The sequence below is a fragment of the Macrobrachium rosenbergii genome, chromosome 13 (genome assembly GCF_040412425.1).
Source record: "Macrobrachium rosenbergii isolate ZJJX-2024 chromosome 13, ASM4041242v1, whole genome shotgun sequence".
Taxonomy (NCBI): Eukaryota; Metazoa; Arthropoda; class Malacostraca; order Decapoda; family Palaemonidae; genus Macrobrachium; species Macrobrachium rosenbergii.
The window spans coordinates 50571055-50589428 of record NC_089753.1 but is presented as its reverse complement, the minus strand read 5'-3'; the positions used below and the strand labels follow the sequence as shown (position 1 = coordinate 50589428).

Below are 18374 nucleotides of genomic sequence, written 5' to 3'. Positions count from 1 at the left end.
CCCGTTTTAATTGCGTTCGTTGCAGTTTTTATGTTGCAGTGTTGTTTTGAGGTTGTTCCGTGTTATACTTCCCTTGTTCATTAGATCCTGCTACCTTCGTTTTTTATACTAGTATTTTATCTTTTTTTTTTTTTGGTATTTTTTAATTTAATCGTGTACGTTTATACATTTTCCAGCCATAATTTTCAGCCATGGACGTACTTTTGTCACAGAACTCAAAGAATATTACCAAACCAGGATATAATTCCTACTGTATCAAATACAAAATGTATCCATATACTCATTTATTGTGTGTGTGAGCGCCCACTCCCACTATCTATCACAAGCAAGTTTTACATGCTTCCAATTCCTTCCACATGTCAGTGAGCCATTCATTTTCTGCTTCCTACGTATTTGTCACTGGAACCAGCCATTCTGAGCGAACAAAGATGTATAAATCTAGCGAAAAATTCCCACATTAATTCCGTTGAGATCCGCCAATCTCCGATGTCAGTGACTCCGATCTTCCACCAAGGTAGGGATTTCTCTACCAAATTATGTTTTCCCTATGTCCTATAAACGTCCCTCTTATTATATGAGCAGGCCTATCCTTTCCTCATGGCTAGATCTTATTCTTCCGTACATCGTCATTCTCTTTATTTTTCGCTTCGTCTATCCCGTATTTTTTTTTACTTTACAAACTTTTCTGTTCATTGTAATTCATTAAATTCAGCAACGAGCAATTTTAACTTTCTTAACATCTTTCTTTATAAATTTGTAATCTGATTACCGTTACCGAGATGTGATGTGTGTCCATTAAGGACGCTATCTCTGCGGGAAATTTGCAAATGATGTGCAGTTTTACTAAGTATGTTTGACAGATGCAAACTTACCTCGATTAGAATATTGGTTTTTGTAAAGCTGAATGATTTTTTATTTTTTTCATTACATCGCCTTTCGTTACATGTTTGCATGCACGTACACACATACATAAGTTTACAGACATACATTATATATATATATATATATATATATATATATATATATATATATATATATATATATATATACTTTGAATATTAACAGAAAGAAATATAATCATGCCATCATTTTTTCATGAAGGTGGTGACGTTAATAGACTACTGACTTCTAATATGGCTATCTGTCGATGCTTGAATAACTGACTGATTTTTTCATGAAACTAGCGTCGAGTGCATGGTCCTTGCTCATAAATACTTTCATTGTCAGATTTGAATAACACTGATATATTTATAAATATATATATATATATATATATCATATATATATATTATATATATATATATACATATATATATATATATATATATATATATGTGTGTGTGTATATATATGTATGTATGTATGCATACACATATATATAAATTTATATTTGTGTATACATACATACATATATATATATATATATACACGTATATAAATATATGTGTATATTACAAGTAAGTCTTGTAATGAAAGTATTTATGAGCAAGGATCATGCATTATGATTTTAGCATACCCATGCCTCATGCAGTTCGAGAGATTCGTCCCAAATAAAACTGGATATTCAGAAATTTGTGGCTAACACTTTAGTTATTGATGTGAATTTAAGATGTTTGCGTTTCCAAGTTGAGACAGAGACAGTGCGTAACATCCAACGGAGTTCAAAAATGTCCACAGGTGTTTTGTCACGTTTGACTGAGCGATTCAATCTTAACGGATTTAAATCTAATATTAGTGACTGGAGATCACCACAATTCAATTCTTGGACACTCACGCTTTTGTAACAGTACACTGGAAATACGACTTCAAGGTTTCTTTCAAACGAGGGTCATGCTGATATCAATTTTCCTAAGGCGCTTCCAAGAAGCATCTGGTTTCTTCTGCACCAAGAAATAAATTTTCTCCTCGTCAGGCATTACTGAAGGGTGTTTGCAGCGTCCCTTCGGCCCCTAGCTGCACCCACAATTTTTGAGCCTTTTGCTTTACCTCCAGTCCTTCCTTTTTTTCAGTCTTACTCTCCAGCCTCGCTGGCTATTACTCCTAAGATGCATCTGTGGGGTTTTCTCCCAGTTCCACCTTTAGACCCTTGTACTTCATCTCCTTTATTCTCTGGATCTCTTTGTCTCGCTGTCCAACCACTCCAACTCCCTCTTTTCACTGTCTTTAGCGCTGAATGGCTGAGTGTGTCTAACTGCTTGGCTTGACAGACTCATTTTCGTAAATCCCCCTTAGGGGGGCATCGCTGTCAGTGCACCTCGTGTTGTACACTGAAGGCATTACTTAAGGTTCTTTGCAGCGTCCCTTCGGCCCCCAGCTGTAACCCCTGTCATTTCTTTTACTGTACTTCCTTTCATATTCTCTTTCTTCCATCTTACTTTTCACCCTCTCCTAACATTTGATTCGTGGTGCAACAGTTAGGTTTTCCTCTTGTTACACCTTGCAAACCTTTTTACCGTCAATTTCCGCTTCAGCACTTGAATGACCTCATACGTCCCAGCGCTTGGCAAGTGGCCGAGATTCTATATTCTGTTCTTCTATTCGATTCAATTTCATAAATCAGTCAATCAATCCTCTTTTGTCATTTTCAAAAAAAATTTTTGAATTTCTTTCCCGCTAACGGTTTGTTTATCGCAGCACTGTCTTCATCGACGTGGAAGGGATGCCGATGACGCAAGTCGTTGCGACGCTAGTTTGCATGTATCAGTCAGTTATTCAAGCATCGACATATAGCCATATTAGTTGTGAGCAGTCTTCTGACGGCGCCATCTTCATGAATTTTTTTTTTTCTGTTACCAAATTTATGGTCAACGAAGCAGAAGGTATATAAATGTATAGTCAGAATTGTCAGACTGTGACATCCTCTTACAAATTAGAGGCAGTGAACAGCCAGAACTCTAAGGTAATAATGGAAAAACGATACAATGGCTTATGCGAGTCTAGATAAATTTTTATAGACTTTTTTTTTTTTGCAATTTTTACAGCAGAATAGCAAAACTTTTAGCATGATTTATAAAACACTAGCAGATTTCTTTTTGGTTTTAAGGATACTAATATACAGGAAAAAATAGTGGGGAAATTAAATGATGATGACGGAAAATCATTGTAATTTACTTGGACGCTCTCTCTCTCTCTCTCTCTCTCTCTCTCTCTCTCTCTCTCTCTCTCTCTCTCTCTCTCTCTCTCTCTCTCTCTTTTGTTTATTTCCATCATCATGAGATGTCCATAACATAATAGTGTAAATATTCATATGATTAAAAACACATATTGTACATATCTGCTACGCTGATCAATTACCGCTCGCAACATAAGTTTGTACGTGTATGTGATAGCTGGCTTTTGTTCTGGTCTATAATAACTTATAATAGAACCTTTACAAATGCCTGTGTAATAAATTGCAATTGTTGCAAAATGAGGACTCTTAGTATTTTCGACTTGGGAGAATCGCTTTGCAACATTTTGACCGATCACAGAAACTCGGCAAGAAGATTACCTGTATCTGTAGAGGTTCACTACTCATAAGGTTTCATATTTGAGGGGGCGGGTCTTTGGGGGAGGGGGGCTAGAGATATATACCACAACAATGCGGAAGTTACACTTTATTGCAACTGGAGTTAGTAGCGGCTGACCAGGGACACAGTATCCAAAAAGTTTCTATCCGCTTGTGGAAGTGTCCTGAGGCCATCTTGCGTGCAATATGTTGTTCTTCGAAGTTTATCTTGTTGTTGTTGTTGTTTACGTCGGAATCTTCATGGTTGGGGCTTAAACAAAGGCGGTACACTCACATTCGTCTAAGCCCTGATTGATTGATTGATTTATGATTAATGAAACTGGCGTCACAACACCTAGGTTATTGACGCCGTGATAAAATTAAATAGGAAATTTAAACCAAAATTTCAAAGGAGTTTCTTATAACAATAACTAATATATGTATATATATATATATATATATATATATATATATATATATATATATATATATATGTTAATCATATCTGTAAATTCATATATATTATACTTAAATACTGCTCGTGCATATGATTTAAAATGTGTTGAGAGGACCCGCTTCTATCTAAGCCCTGAAAGAAAATGATTTTTGTCTAGAGCTTTTAGATCTGATGATTGGGATTCGAACGCTGACAGTGAATCTTGAGAGCTGACTTATCTTGATATCAGACTCTTGCTAGAGGAACTGTCTCAGTTGAAATCTTGAAAGGAAGATAGTTTGACCTTTATGATAACTTTACAGCTCACTTGATCAAATAGGAACTCTCTGGCTTCCTTTGTGTTCCGTATTGTCACTGAATCTCCCAATCATATGTTGCCACTACCAGTCATTCAATCTGTACCTCCATTTTCTGATAAAAGGAGTTGCTAAGACACTTATTTTCCATATGGAAAATAATTATCACTTCCTTGGGAATATTTTGAAAAAGAGAAACTTCTGATTTTCGTTTTTATTTTGGAATGTAATTCGTGACAGTTTCGTATTTTTTTGCAATTTGCTTCCCCCAAAAAAGTTCCTTTGAAGGTATTCCATTATGCAAGGGGCTGGTCTTTAATGGTGTAAGATAAAATATTATTGCGAGAATACAGTCGCTTCTGTTTTCTTCACACGAACAAATACAAAATATATTTTTAATGTAAAGTATATGTGTATATATATATATATATATATATATATATATATATATATATATATATATATATATATATATATATATATATATATATATATATATATATATATATATATATATATATATATATATATATATACTGTATATGCACCATATTCATTCATTATAGTACAAATAGATAGAAAAAGACGAATTCTGCTAATTTTAATAAAACTGGAAAATTACCAACGATTTTCTTTCATACCTCTTTGAGCATCTTGAGGTTTAGTGGTTATGCTGCTCTCTCTCTCTCTCTCTCTCTCTCTCTCTCTCTCTCTCTCTCTCTCTCTCTCTCTCTCTCTCTCTCTCTTTCTATTTATAATAACATCTTGGTAATAGAGCAGCCATTTTAAGCAAGATAATATAAAGAAATAAACATATGCTTCCTGTTGATTTCATTTAAAAGCAGATCTTCTTTTCCTCTGGTAAAATTGTTCGAGAGAACAATTTTACCAGAGGCCTCGAGAAAAGTCACAGCTTAACTTTGATGTTATATTTTTTATTCATCTCTACTAAATCACAACGTCAGGGGGTCAGCAACCCACATTACTGAGAGGCTGGGAGACGCCGCAGAAATCTCGTTTTGTGGTGACTTGCGCTCGTTACAAAACCAACTGATTCGCTTTAGCGACAATTGATATCCGAGTTGGTTGCATTACTGATCTATGGGTAGAGCTATAGCTTTTGGTAATCCGTCATAGCAACGTTATATAATATATATATATGTTATATATATATATATATATATATATATATATATATATATATATATATATATATATATATATATATATATATATATATATATATATATATATATATATATATATATATATATATATATATATATATATATAGGCTAACATACAGCAAACCCCCTTCTATTGACATTGGTATCTAAAAAGTATTATCTTTCTATATTAAGTAAAGAATGGAGCAATTAAGCAGTTTGTCTAGCATCTTTTATAAGCAAAGGGTAATATGCCAGTAGGATCAATACATAAATATATGTATTTACCCAAACAAGCAGCAACCATATTAAAACTTCTGTCACGTGAATTCAGATAACCCAGTCTCAAATTGAATTATAATTTTTTTTTCCAGAAATCAATTGCTATTCAACTTTTTCTCTCGTTTATTTCCAGAGGATGTTAAGTCACAACAAAATCCTGCCGAGCATATTTTTGGCCATCATTCTTAGTCTTGCAGCCGCAGAAGAAGAAACGCCCTTGAAAATGGTGCCGGCAACAACAGATCACTTCGAGTCACACGTCCCACTGGCGTAAGAGCAGACAGTTTATAATCCTTTTAAATTGCTTGATTACTACGTAAATACCATTTTCTTACTTTTTTCATAATTTTCATGACGTTTACTTCCTTTTTCCAGGTGGTCTGGCCAATACTCAAGGCTCCCCCTTCAGGAGAGGGGCTCAGCCATTCCACTCATACCTGAAGGCCACAGGAAGTTCCAGTTTTTTTTGTACGGCTCCTCTGGACAGCTGATCCCCACATGGCTTAGCCTGCAACAGATACAAGTATGTTGGTTCTTTCCTGCCTTTCTGAGACTGACCAGTAGAGAACACAGAAAGCTATGGATTTGGTCTTCTTTTGCCTTTGTTTTTGGAAATTGGACATCTTTAACTACTGTATTTTTTTTATATAGTCGCTTCCAGTGGGGTATAATTACTAGCTATTTTTTCAAATAACAAAGATCTTTGCTTTCCTTTGTCATTTTACAGAATATCTTTTCATGATTCGCAGTTTTCCAAATGTTTAACGTTGCCATTTTGCAGATTATTTTACAATTTGCAGTTTTACAAATACAGTCTCAACTTGTGCAAAATAGAGTTCCTCACCATGTATGCAAAATGCTCTATAAGTATAATATAAATCCATTATGTTATCTCAGATGCCCCTTTATCTTTGGAAGGAATTGATCAGGTTACAATTTACAGAATATTTTGTTAGCTGTTGATCCCAAGGAAGAGCTCAACAAATTGACGGCTTTAACCTCTGAGAATGACGGAGCCACAACCATAACTCCTCGGCCAAAAGACACAGTCCAGGATGTCATTGCTTCAGTGCAGCAGGTAGAATGATCTGAGGAAGAATTTTCTTCTATCTTATCAGTGATTTATATTCAGACGTATGTATATTGTAGGTTTGATGTTTGTAGGTCATAAAGTGCCAGTGTTCAAGTGTCTGTTGGATTTCAGTGCATCTTGCTAAGATATACTTTTGCACATGTTCAAGTACATAATGATCTCTGTGTATTATGCGTAGATGGAAGGTGAAATTTTAATCTTCAGCTGGTATGCAGTGTTGCATATTACAGGTGGAATCTATAACCTGGTCTGATACTAGTTCTTTCCTAATACATGAGTAAATTTACTTTGAAACTCTGTCGTAAGTTTTAAGATTTATTTGAATATTTATGAAGTATTGACTCAGGATTGAATTATCGATAAAATTATAGGTATGTTATTATAATCTCAGAAATTCCTAGTCTCTGACTATTGCTCTCATGGCATTTATTTTTTTCTGTAAAAAAATTGCCCATTATAGTTGCACAGATAATATAAAGGTAATTTGATATCTAATGTCAACTATTTCAGTTGTACATTGTATCAGCAATAACATAAACAGTTTTGGTATCTTTATGTGTACTTTACAATCATACACTGTCAGATTTGTCTTCAAATTGTATTGGAAAGACGAAGTTCATAACATTCTCTCATTGCAGGTTATATCCAGTGAAGTTGCGCAAAACCAGGACCCGCAGATTGTTCCAACCACTCTTGCTGATCCTTACGGGCAGTCCCTCAGCATCCCAGAGGTTATTTTGCAGAACCTAATGGTCCTCCAGCAACACACAACTCCATGGCAGTCGTCTGGTACAATTCAGCCCATAACTGCCTCTGAGTTTTCACCAACTCTTGGATTGCTTGAACCTGTCAATACTGAGACCACAACTCCAGAAAGTGTCACTGACACATTGTTTGCAAACGGAGGCTCTGAGACAACTATTGGTACCAGTTCAACATTGCTCGATCCAGCGGACAAAATTCCTCCTGCTCTGAAGCCATTGATTGATCGATGGAACAGTCGGTTTCCTTCTTGGGACCCCTCAAACCCTGATAACGAAATATTTGCAGATTCGGATAAGAACAGCACAATAGAAACTACAGACGATTATCATGCATTGCCACCAAGCTTATCTGAAACTATCATTCCGATGGACAATGAGATCCATGATGAAGGTATGGGAACTACTTTGGGTGGTAACCTCAAATTAACATCTCATATGGAAGGAGTCAAAGACACTACTGAAACTTCTTTGGACCCAGGCGTAGGCATCACAATGAGCTATAGTGACAGCACCAGTCAACCTCCTAATGCCTCCAGCAGTGATGCAGAATTGCACCCAACCACTAGTGAAATCATAGATGAATTTTATCATACAACTTTAAGTGTTATGCAGGACGACACAGTGGTGAACAAGAATGATGCAGAGAAAGTGAATTCACTAATCTTTTCCATGAATAACGAAGAGTCCATACTGAATTCTACCCAGGGTCCCATATTAGAGGAAACCACTCCTATGTCACAACTTCAGTCTGCAGTAATAAACATGGCAACAAACTTGATAGAGCCAAGTTTTCAAACAACCATCAGTAATAATCAGCAAATAAAAGATACAGCTGAGTCAATAATATCACAATTAAATAAAGACATAACAGACCAAGAAGCTGCTTCAGTACCTGGTGAAAGTGCAGGTTCACAAGCAGCGCCATACAATGAAGATAATCTGTCTCCACTGTTGATTCGAGACCCTCTTCTTCCTCAGACTGTTTATGACATTCAGCCAATATCAAATCCACCTACCACAGTTGCTCCGCCAACAGAAAAACCTGAAAGCCCTTATGATACTCCCACGACTTTCCTGACTGTGATTGACCCCTCTGAATATACAACACATAGCATGAATGCTGACGTTGATGTCAGTTCAGAACGACCTTCTTCATTACTTGATGTTCTTCAGGACCAAGGTGACATTTCAAGCAATTACGATGATGACATGAAACCTCACTATGAATTTCCAGTGAAAGAAGAGGATATGCAAGCAAACTTTCATCTAGAAGTGATTCCATCAACTCACACGGAGGAGACAAACATACACACCACCATTCAAGCTATTATAGATGAAATGATGAATAAGCTTGAGGTCACGACACAATACAGCACAGAAAGTAATGTTGGCTTACCTGGTGACTTAGGTATCGAAGCAGGTGACCACCATATAGATAACTATCTTACTAGTTCTGAGTCCCTGGGCGCCGCAACAACACGGAGTTACAACAGTGAAAAGGACAAACAGACTCCGGGGTATTCAGAAGAGCCACTAGAACAGAGTACTGAAACACCAACTATATTTGTTCCCGTAACACAGGGTACGACTATCGAAGCTCAAACAACATTCGTGCATACTAGTGCCTCATCCCCTACTCCCCAGACTACTCTGGAAAACCACAACACATACTACCCTTTGCAACAAGGACCGGCTGTGACTGAGGTAGCTCCACAAACCCCAACAAGAGAAACACCTGCTGAACCAACACTGCAAGCTCAAGAACTCCCAAGACCATCACCTTTCCCAGAGTATAATTACTACTACTACGATGAGGTTGATAGGTACGAAAATGTTCTTCGTCCAGCGCAGCTCGTACACAAAGATCAGAGCAGGATAGACCTTGCAGCCCTCCAGGGTGATGGAAATCACACAAATGGAGATTATTTTTACGATTACCTTGACCAGCCAGTATACCTCGATGATGTGCCAAAGGTGAGGCTTTGTTACCAGTTGTGTATCTCGACTTCCATACCTGTTAGACAGTAGATGAACTTAATATTAAATAAATAGATATTAGAATGTTTCTGGGATACTGGGCTACATTTCATTCTTTATAATAAACAATATTGCTTCCACACTTTTGCAGGAATATTATGACTATAACGTTGACAAAGAAGAACAGCCACCACTGAACGTCACAGGAGACCTGGAGTTCCCAGGACCCAATGCAACTAGCCCATACCACGACCATCACCATGATGAACATCACCATCATGGGGAGCATCATCACGGTGAACATCAACATGGTGATCACCATCACGGAGATCACCACCACCACGATCACCACAAAGACCCCTCAAGCACAGGAGACGCGGCTCAGCTGCTGGAGGCTCCTGTGGGGAACCCTGGACTGGAGGCCACGGTGGAGAATCTCGACCGAGACGTTCGGAGATTTGTTGATGTCATGAATGACATCACTTTTAAGGTAAGTTTGCACGAAAGCTTCTCTGACAGAAGTGTGGTTTTTTACAGAAATGATATTCACCTGAATCAAAGGTTAGAAACTCGTCTGTTTTATGGATCATGATTATTCTATTATTGTGGTCAGAAAATCTTCATGAGTATAATGGTGACAGTTGATAATGTTTATGATTGTGATTTTCAGTTTTGCTATCAGAAGTTTTGCCTTTCTTTCTTTACCTTGATTTTTGAATAAAAATTATATATGTATATTAGATGTGAACATAATCATTTCTCAGAGTTGAATTATCTTTGCTGAGTTTACGGTTTAATTATCAGGTTTGACGCTTTTATCATTATTTGGTAATCAGCTTTTATCGAACAGACACTAACCCTCGAATTATTCTTACCTTACATGTAAATTGCGCTAATTTCACCTGACATATCCTGCAAACTGTTCGGGTCTGATGGTACTCGTAACCGTCAGCAAGCCTGACTTTACGTGCTTTCAATGAATTTAGAGTTGATCACATAAAATGAAAGTCCTTTTTGTTACTTAATTGTTAAGAAAATGCAAGTAATCTTTTAGAGACGCAATCTTCGAAATAAAATTGAGTTTCTCTGTGTTGCCTTGCCCTTAAGGCAAAGCCACAGCACCCTTTCTTGACGTATAGGTAGAAATAGTACAGCCTTGTTCCCTGTTACACTATATTTATAATCAAGGTAAAGCCTCCCTCCTTACCCCTGTGAACGTGTTTCCTCAGGTGTACAAACAAGCGGCCAGACAGTACAAGAGGAAGAACTTCGTCATGTCACCCTTGAGCCTGATTTCGACCTTGAATATCCTACTCCTCGGAGCTCGAGGTTCTACTTCGGCGGCTCTGAGTGACCTGTTACTCATCGACGAGTTTTACACTTTCAACCCGCACCTCATCCTCAAGAACGTCACTGAGGCCATCCTCGAGATGTCAGACGTACACGACGTCGCCTTCTTCAAGCAGTTCCTTGTCGAGAAGGTGGGTTTTGTCCACTCACTCAAGGTTTGTTTTCGACCTCGTAAGCGCCAAAAGATATATGATTATGTTTATAATTGTATGTTTGTCTCTTTGCATTGCTGTTAGCTTGTGTGTAAATCTCTTTTAAGTGTATTTATTTTGAGGACCTGGTTGCGACGTTCCCCTTCAAAAGTTATTACTAAGATATAACAAGCTGCATCTCAAATACATTTGTTCACACTCACGCATACATTATATATATATATATATATATATATATATATATATATATATATATATATATATATATATATATATATATATATATATATATATACATACAGTATATATATACCTTGGGGATTTTTTCCATTCCTAATCGTAATGCCAAATATTGCTGGCAGCTAAATTTATCTAACTTAAATTTGCTATTAATAGAAAACTTTTCAGCTGACTGATATACGAGAATATGGCATAAATAATTTCTTTTCAGATTCAGATTATTCCTTTGAGTTTATGGATTGTTCACTTTTTGGTCGAATTTCTATGCTTCAGTTTTGCGCTCTATCAACAAAACACCCAGATAAGCACCTCTAGTTACTAACAGGTAATCATATGACCTTTGGTCTCATGTCGCCCACAGGCTGCCAACCCGTACCCCATGGACTTCTTCTCGCGCACCATCGACTACTTCTACGGAGCCAACATCACGGAAATGGAGCCGAAAGCCTTCGATAAAGAAATAAGAGAGATCATGAATGCCGTGGTGTCCAAAGCGACCAGAGGCTCTGTGTTGGATTTCATGTCGGAAGAACCTCTGGGTTTGACGCCTCCCCTGAGTGTTGTGTCGACGAATTTCTTCCACGTAAGAAGTCGCTTCTTGAATTAATGTTGAGTTTCTTTTATGTCCTCCTTTTGTCTGTGTTTTTTAAATGTGATGTGTGGCATGAGGAGTGTGCAGACCAGTTTTCTGGGTGGTCATTTTGTTAGTGGATCAAGGGATCTTCCACGTTAGTAAGCGTTACTTGAATTAATTTGAATTTTCTTTCATTTCATCCTTTTGTCTGTCATATAAATATGATGCATGACATGAGAGGTGTGTAGACCAGTTTTTTAAGTGATAATTCTGTTAGTAGACCAAGGGATCTTCCACTCAAGTAGTCACTACTTGAATTCATATTATGAGTTTATTTCACGTTCTCCTTTTATTTATGGTTTCCTTAAATATGACATATGGCATGAGAGGTGTGAAGACCAGCTTTGTAAGTGATCAGTCTGTAAGTGGAATAAGGGATTTTTTTGAGATGCAAACCTTGTCCCTGATAGAGTATAAAAGTCCCTCGCTGCAGAAAGCATAAACATTAAATCATGTCAGAATTACTCAACTTTTTAATTATATAGTTCAAACTATGAGGTTCTTTCTTGTGTGCTATTAATAAAAAAATGAAGGGTTTATTTAGGTTTTGAAATTGATTACAAAGATAACATAAGGTTTAAAATATTGATATAATTTAGGGTACTTTGTAGAGATGATTTCGAAGTTCTGGGAGTTGTCTTTACTTATATGGAATGCTTTCTACGTTATGTGTTTTCATGATTGCTTAACCAAAGCTATAAAAAATTTATCCAAACTTCTTCAAATTGATATTTAATGTCCCACTGACTACATTACACCTCTCATTATTATTATTATTATTATTATTATTATTATTATTATTATTATTATTATTATTATTATTCAGAAGATGCACTCTATCCATATGGAACAAGCCCACCACAGGGACCACTGACTTAAAATCCAAGCTTCCAAAGAATATGGAGTTTATTTGAAAGAAGTTACAGAAGGTAATGGTAAATCCGAAAAGAGGGCAGTACAGTTATTTAAGTCGCTCTCTAAATATATTTTTTTTTTATTCCAGGGGCGCTGGAGCTCCTCCGTGACTGAGACAGACTTGTTCGACATGAATTTCATCAGATTCCCGACGGCCGAAAGACGCCTCATTCGAACCGTTGGACTCAAGAAGAAGATGACTGTCAACGCCGGTTATTCGAAGGAAGTTGGTGTCACCTGCGCTGAGGTAAGACTGACGACCCTTCTCTCTCTCTCTCTCTCTCTCTCTCTCTCTCTCTCTCTCTCTCTCTCTCTCTCTCTCTCTCTCTCTCTCTCAAAGGGATGTAGGCATGGATACCTGTGTTATGTGTTATTATACGTAAATGCATCACGTACGTAATTTATGTACTTGAATTAACACAAACTGACTAATCACATAGCCACAGAAAATATCGTGCATTCTCTCTTCTCTCTCTCTCTCTCTCTCTCTCTCTCTCTCTAAAAGAATTTAGACATGGATACCTGTTATGTGTTATCATACGTAAACATATCACATACGTTATTTATATCTTTGAATTATCATAACTTTATTAAACACACAACCATAGAAAATATCGTTCCTCCATCAACAACTTTAATATATGTAATATCAGAAGTTAAATTCATCAGACGTCTTATGAAACCAGTAACCTCTTTTGCCTGACCAAATTATCTTCGCCAAAACAGATCCCGTACTACTCCCCATCAGGAGAACTGTCCTTGGTGTTGGTGATGCCTGGGGAACAGAAGAACTTTGTCGCAAACGGATTGGCTCAGGTGAGACAACTTCGTGAGAACTTACAAAAGCTTTCAGATTATTATTATTATTATTATTATTATTATTATTATTATTATTATTATTATTATTATTATTATTCAGAATCTCATAATGACATGAGTCACTAAAATGGTGAAGGAATCCACAATGGTGTAAATGTAAATATATATTAGTAATGTATAAAATAAACGAGAGCTTTCGAGAGCCTTCTCGATTCTCCTTCTCAATCGGAGATTGAGAATATATATATATATATATATATATATATATATATATATATATATATATATATATATATATATATATATATATATATATATATGTGTGTGTGTATACAGTATATATATATATATATATATATATATATATATATATATATATATATATGTAGAATCTACTGGTCACTTTTTACCAGATACATATGTAATTGCAAGAGCCACAGTGCCCTCTTAACTTCTCGAATTCTTCGCGCTTTTTTGGATACGCTTGTCACTACAAAGCCTTAAGATCCAAGTGCAAGAAATATGAAGATATTATTACAGCGGGAAACGAACCTGAGTCTCATATGATTATCACAACCTAGAGAACTCGAGAGAACTTTGTCTATTGGTTTGCCTCATAAAATGCATAGACATCAAATTAAGCTTCTGATAGGAAAATTAAAAATAACGATCATAAAAACATTATTAACTGTCACCATTATACTAATGAGAAAATTCAGATCACAATATCTTTCCTACACTTACTGTACATTTATTTTTGATTTTTTTTTCATCTTTTATTGTTCTACTAGTGCTTCTCTACAGTAAAAATTACTGTATTAAAAGAGAGGGCTATTTCAGACCCAAGGGACTTTACGTTCCGTCTTGAAGCTCCTGGTGCCGTACCTTTTATCTGAAAGCTTACGTAGGGGTTAGTGGTTAGAGAGGTTTGCCCTTGGCTAGACAGTGCCAGTTCTAAACATGGAGTTTATGAGCCATTAATATTAGCGAAAGACTATCAGTGTTACACATCAAAGTAAATAAATATATGGCTATACATTGCATATTATATAGTAAAATACTTTATGTTGTTATACTTTTTTTAAAAATCCCAACAAGAGGCCTTTTTGCTTTGTCCCACATGAATGAAAACTCGTACATCATTGCCTTGGTATATTATGTACTAAAAGGAAAGCGAAAAATCCTTTATAAAGGAATACAGGTTGATTGCTGTTATTTTCTTTCCCTGAAAGGTAGCTCTGTCATGGCTTTGAAACGAAAGTGAAAATTTATTTATTTTTGCAGGTGGAATCTGTGATATCTTCTAGTAAGTGGAGTCAGATTTTAAGGTCAATGTTGCCCAACACAGTCCTGTTTAAGATGCCTGTGTTCCGACATCGGTCCTTCCATAATTTCTCTGGGATATTGAACAGCTTTGGACTTGAAGAACTGTTTAAGGTATGGTTGTGTTCCCTGATATATTTAAAAAAACATACATTTAACTATATAAATCGTGTCTTATTTACAAACCTCTTATTTTTCTAAAAGCTTAACGTTACCATATTTTTTTCTATTGACTTTTGTTTTGGATTTTGGTCTAGAAAGCTTCTGGTGTACAGGTATTTCTCGTCCAGTCTCGTACCATTCATCTGGCCTTCTCCCCTATCTATAAGGTGTGGATATCATGAACCCAAGAGTCAAGTCATCTACGTCACTTCCTCTCCACTAACCTATGAACTCTGGAATTCTTTATATACTACGTTCGGTTTCTCAGTTTTCATCTCCTGAGTGGGATTCTTATCACCTAACCAGAGAGATCCAGTGGTAGAGATACCTCTCTCGTGAAACTAAACGAGCTTTAGAACGTTTATCAGGCCCAGTTTTGTGTTCAGCAAAAATCAGTTCACAGAAGATTTGCATATTAGAGAAAGAAGATAGCTCTTTGCTGATGTTACAAGTAGGTTAGCTTTATGCTGACTTTATTTCACATTAAACACGTGCCATCAAGTGTGATTTCAACCCGAAGTGTGCGTTCGAGTAAGTTGAATTGAAGTAATAACTTAAGGGAGTAACATATTTCACAAGTATGATATAGCTCACACACCATGCTCATTTCCCCAACAGGACACTGAAGCGGACTTTTCAGGCATCAACACAGTCAAGACCTTGCACCTGAGGGACGTCGTCCAGCTGACGGAGTTCCAGTCGTGCCAAGTAGAGGAGTCCCGCCCTGCGAACTCCGTAGCTTCCAGGACTAAGCGATCCTCTGGAAATGGTCTCTGGGGAGGAGGTTTAGGTGAGGGTCAAGACATCTCCCCTACGTCTTATGAGGTCCCTACCTACATCTACGGACTTCCGATGACAGAGTACCTTCGGAAGAACCTAGGAAGGAAGTCGGATCATGAAAACGCCAGCTGGAGGGAAAAGCTTCATCAGAACTCGCCGTCAGTCAGTAAGACCATGAATGAGGAACCTCCCACAGTTACGCCATTTGGGGGATTGAACGAAAGAAGCAGCCTGGCTGTGTCTATCCCAGCTGGAGTCAAGAGGAGCTCGTTCAGGAAAGTAGACAGCGAGGAGCATATCACCAACGTTGAAGTGGGCTCACCCCCGTTGACGTCAGGAGATGCCCCTGATAAGAACGAGAAAGCATTCCCTTCTGCAGATAGTATCGATGGTACCCAGCACCACGGTGGCTTTGACGAGGCACGCCCCTTGGGTTCAGACGTCAGATACAATCGAATGGGTCTTCCATACGACGAGCCCATGGAAGGCAACTCTGACAGATACAGAGAATCGCCTTCGTCATACGGTGCCTACTACAGGCAGAATAACGACGGGGTGCTGGCTTTCGATCGAGCCTTCATGTACGCCGTCAGACACAACCCAACGGGTCTGCTACTCTTCGTCGGAAGGTACCTTGATCCAGAAGGGAACTGAGGCATTAATTAGAGATTAAAAAAAGGACTTTACTTTGAAATTATGACGTGATCTGAATGTTGTAAGCCCGGTGAAAATGTTGCTATTCATTTCAAAGGTGGAAAACTCTTTGAAAATCATTTGTAAATATGAATGAAGATAATATTTCCTTACATTTAACGCAGAACCACGAGTTCAGAAGTGGTTCAACTTTATGCACATTTTTCCAGCCCGTTTCCCTGAAAACAAATGAGGCATTACTTGGATTGTGATAAAATGTGTTGTTGCTTTTTAGTCTTACTTTCATAATTTATCTTTAGCCGTAGAGTAGATGATTAACTTATGTTTTTAATTTATAATCTCTATTGTTTGTTCCTGTTTTATTTATTCATTTTTTTTTACTTATTATATCATATTGTAAATGTACGGCATGATATGAAGAATTAGTTCAGCTCTGCACTCAAGATTTGTTGAGAATATTTTTTCAAAGTGGCATTCAAGACGTTCCTTTGTTATTTATAAACAATGCTTAGATTCACTGTGTATCCTAAGTTTCTGAATTGTAAATAAACCTTTTAAGCTTAAGAAACATACCTTATCGTAGTCGTAGTAATTTTTATCAAAGTACCTGTCATTTTTGTTTTTGTTGCAGTATGTTTTTTTTATTGTAATTTTGTATATTGCTGTTGCCTTGTTACCCATAAAAATATAATTGGAACTTTTGATTTTTTATAATTGACCATATATCTCCCTTTGCCAGGAAGTTGGAGAAACGGTAGAAGGAATTATAGATGTAATTCTGCAGTGGTTTCTGCATCCTCATTCTGAATTTTCACCAATGCTTTGAAAGTGTAATTATATTCTGCGAAACAGGTATTTCACTGGTTTTTTTCCTTTGAAGAAGCTGAAATTTCAACCTCTTATTTTGCTCTTATTGCCTTTTAGAAGACTTTAGATAAATTGTTAAAAACTTGAGGTCCTCTCAGAATTGGCGATGGTACATTTTCCTGTTATCTTTTTTTGCGTCGTAACTAATTGTTTATGTAATATCTAAGATGTTTTTGCGTTTGAAGTGCAGTAAACACATAAACACAGTTATAAAAAGTGGCCCAAGATTCGATCATTTCAGATGAGTTTAGAGGATCGCCTTGGACTTTTAGATCAACTTGGTTCTAACAGCTTTAAATTCAAGTACTGTAAACCGTCACTGCTATTTTCAAAATGGCTGTCTGTGATCGTTATCACAATTCGTGAACCATCAGAACTATAGTTGATTCTCATCCAGTGTGATGCACAGGAATTGTATGAGGACCTTTGACGCCATTTAAATTTGTTCCGGGTAATCAAATTTGTCTTGTTTCTCAAACCACCTCCGAGATCTGATCTCCCAGACATACATATGGACAGAAAAAGAGAAACGTAGGATATTCCGTCAGTCTATATAAACCTCAAGGACATTGAAACTGTTCACATTTTAGTGTGAAACTGGGCCAACATTGGACTGACAGCATTTTAGGTGACAAGATTTCAATCCAGGACTATATATATATATATATATATATATATATATATATATATATATATATATATATATATATATATATATATATATATATATATATATATATATATTTGTTACGTGGTAGTTTAATAGTTAGTCAGTTGGATTTATATCGCCTTATTTTACCTAAGAACCACGTAATTCTGTCAATTAAGGCTAAAATTAAACTCTAAAGGACAGATGCTGAATAGATTTGGTCGTCAGCTGAAACTAGTATAACATGGAACAGGTTTATTGTATTACAACGTGAATTAATTCAGCAAACTTACTGGAAAACTAGTTT

At 36.6% G+C, this 18374-nt stretch overlaps 1 protein-coding gene across 3 annotated transcripts in view; it reads left to right on the top strand.

The window, feature by feature from the left end:
- The window catches only part of LOC136845299 (uncharacterized), a 51786-nt gene extending 34533 nt beyond the window's left edge, over positions 1-17253 (top strand). For all 3 annotated transcript variants that reach the window (XM_067115494.1, XM_067115492.1, XM_067115493.1), the window contains exons 2-12: positions 5822-5958; positions 6064-6211; positions 6632-6766; positions 7420-9519; positions 9674-10012; positions 10752-11003; positions 11626-11847; positions 12902-13060; positions 13540-13629; positions 14917-15069; positions 15736-17253. In XM_067115494.1, coding sequence (XP_066971595.1) covers positions 5825-5958; positions 6064-6211; positions 6632-6766; positions 7420-9519; positions 9674-10012; positions 10752-11003; positions 11626-11847; positions 12902-13060; positions 13540-13629; positions 14917-15069; positions 15736-16551 — 4548 coding nt within the window. In that variant the 5' untranslated portion in view covers positions 5822-5824 and the 3' untranslated portion in view covers positions 16552-17253. The remainder of the gene's footprint in view (positions 1-5821; positions 5959-6063; positions 6212-6631; positions 6767-7419; positions 9520-9673; positions 10013-10751; positions 11004-11625; positions 11848-12901; positions 13061-13539; positions 13630-14916; positions 15070-15735) is intronic.
- The last annotated feature ends 1121 nt before the right edge of the window (positions 17254-18374 follow it).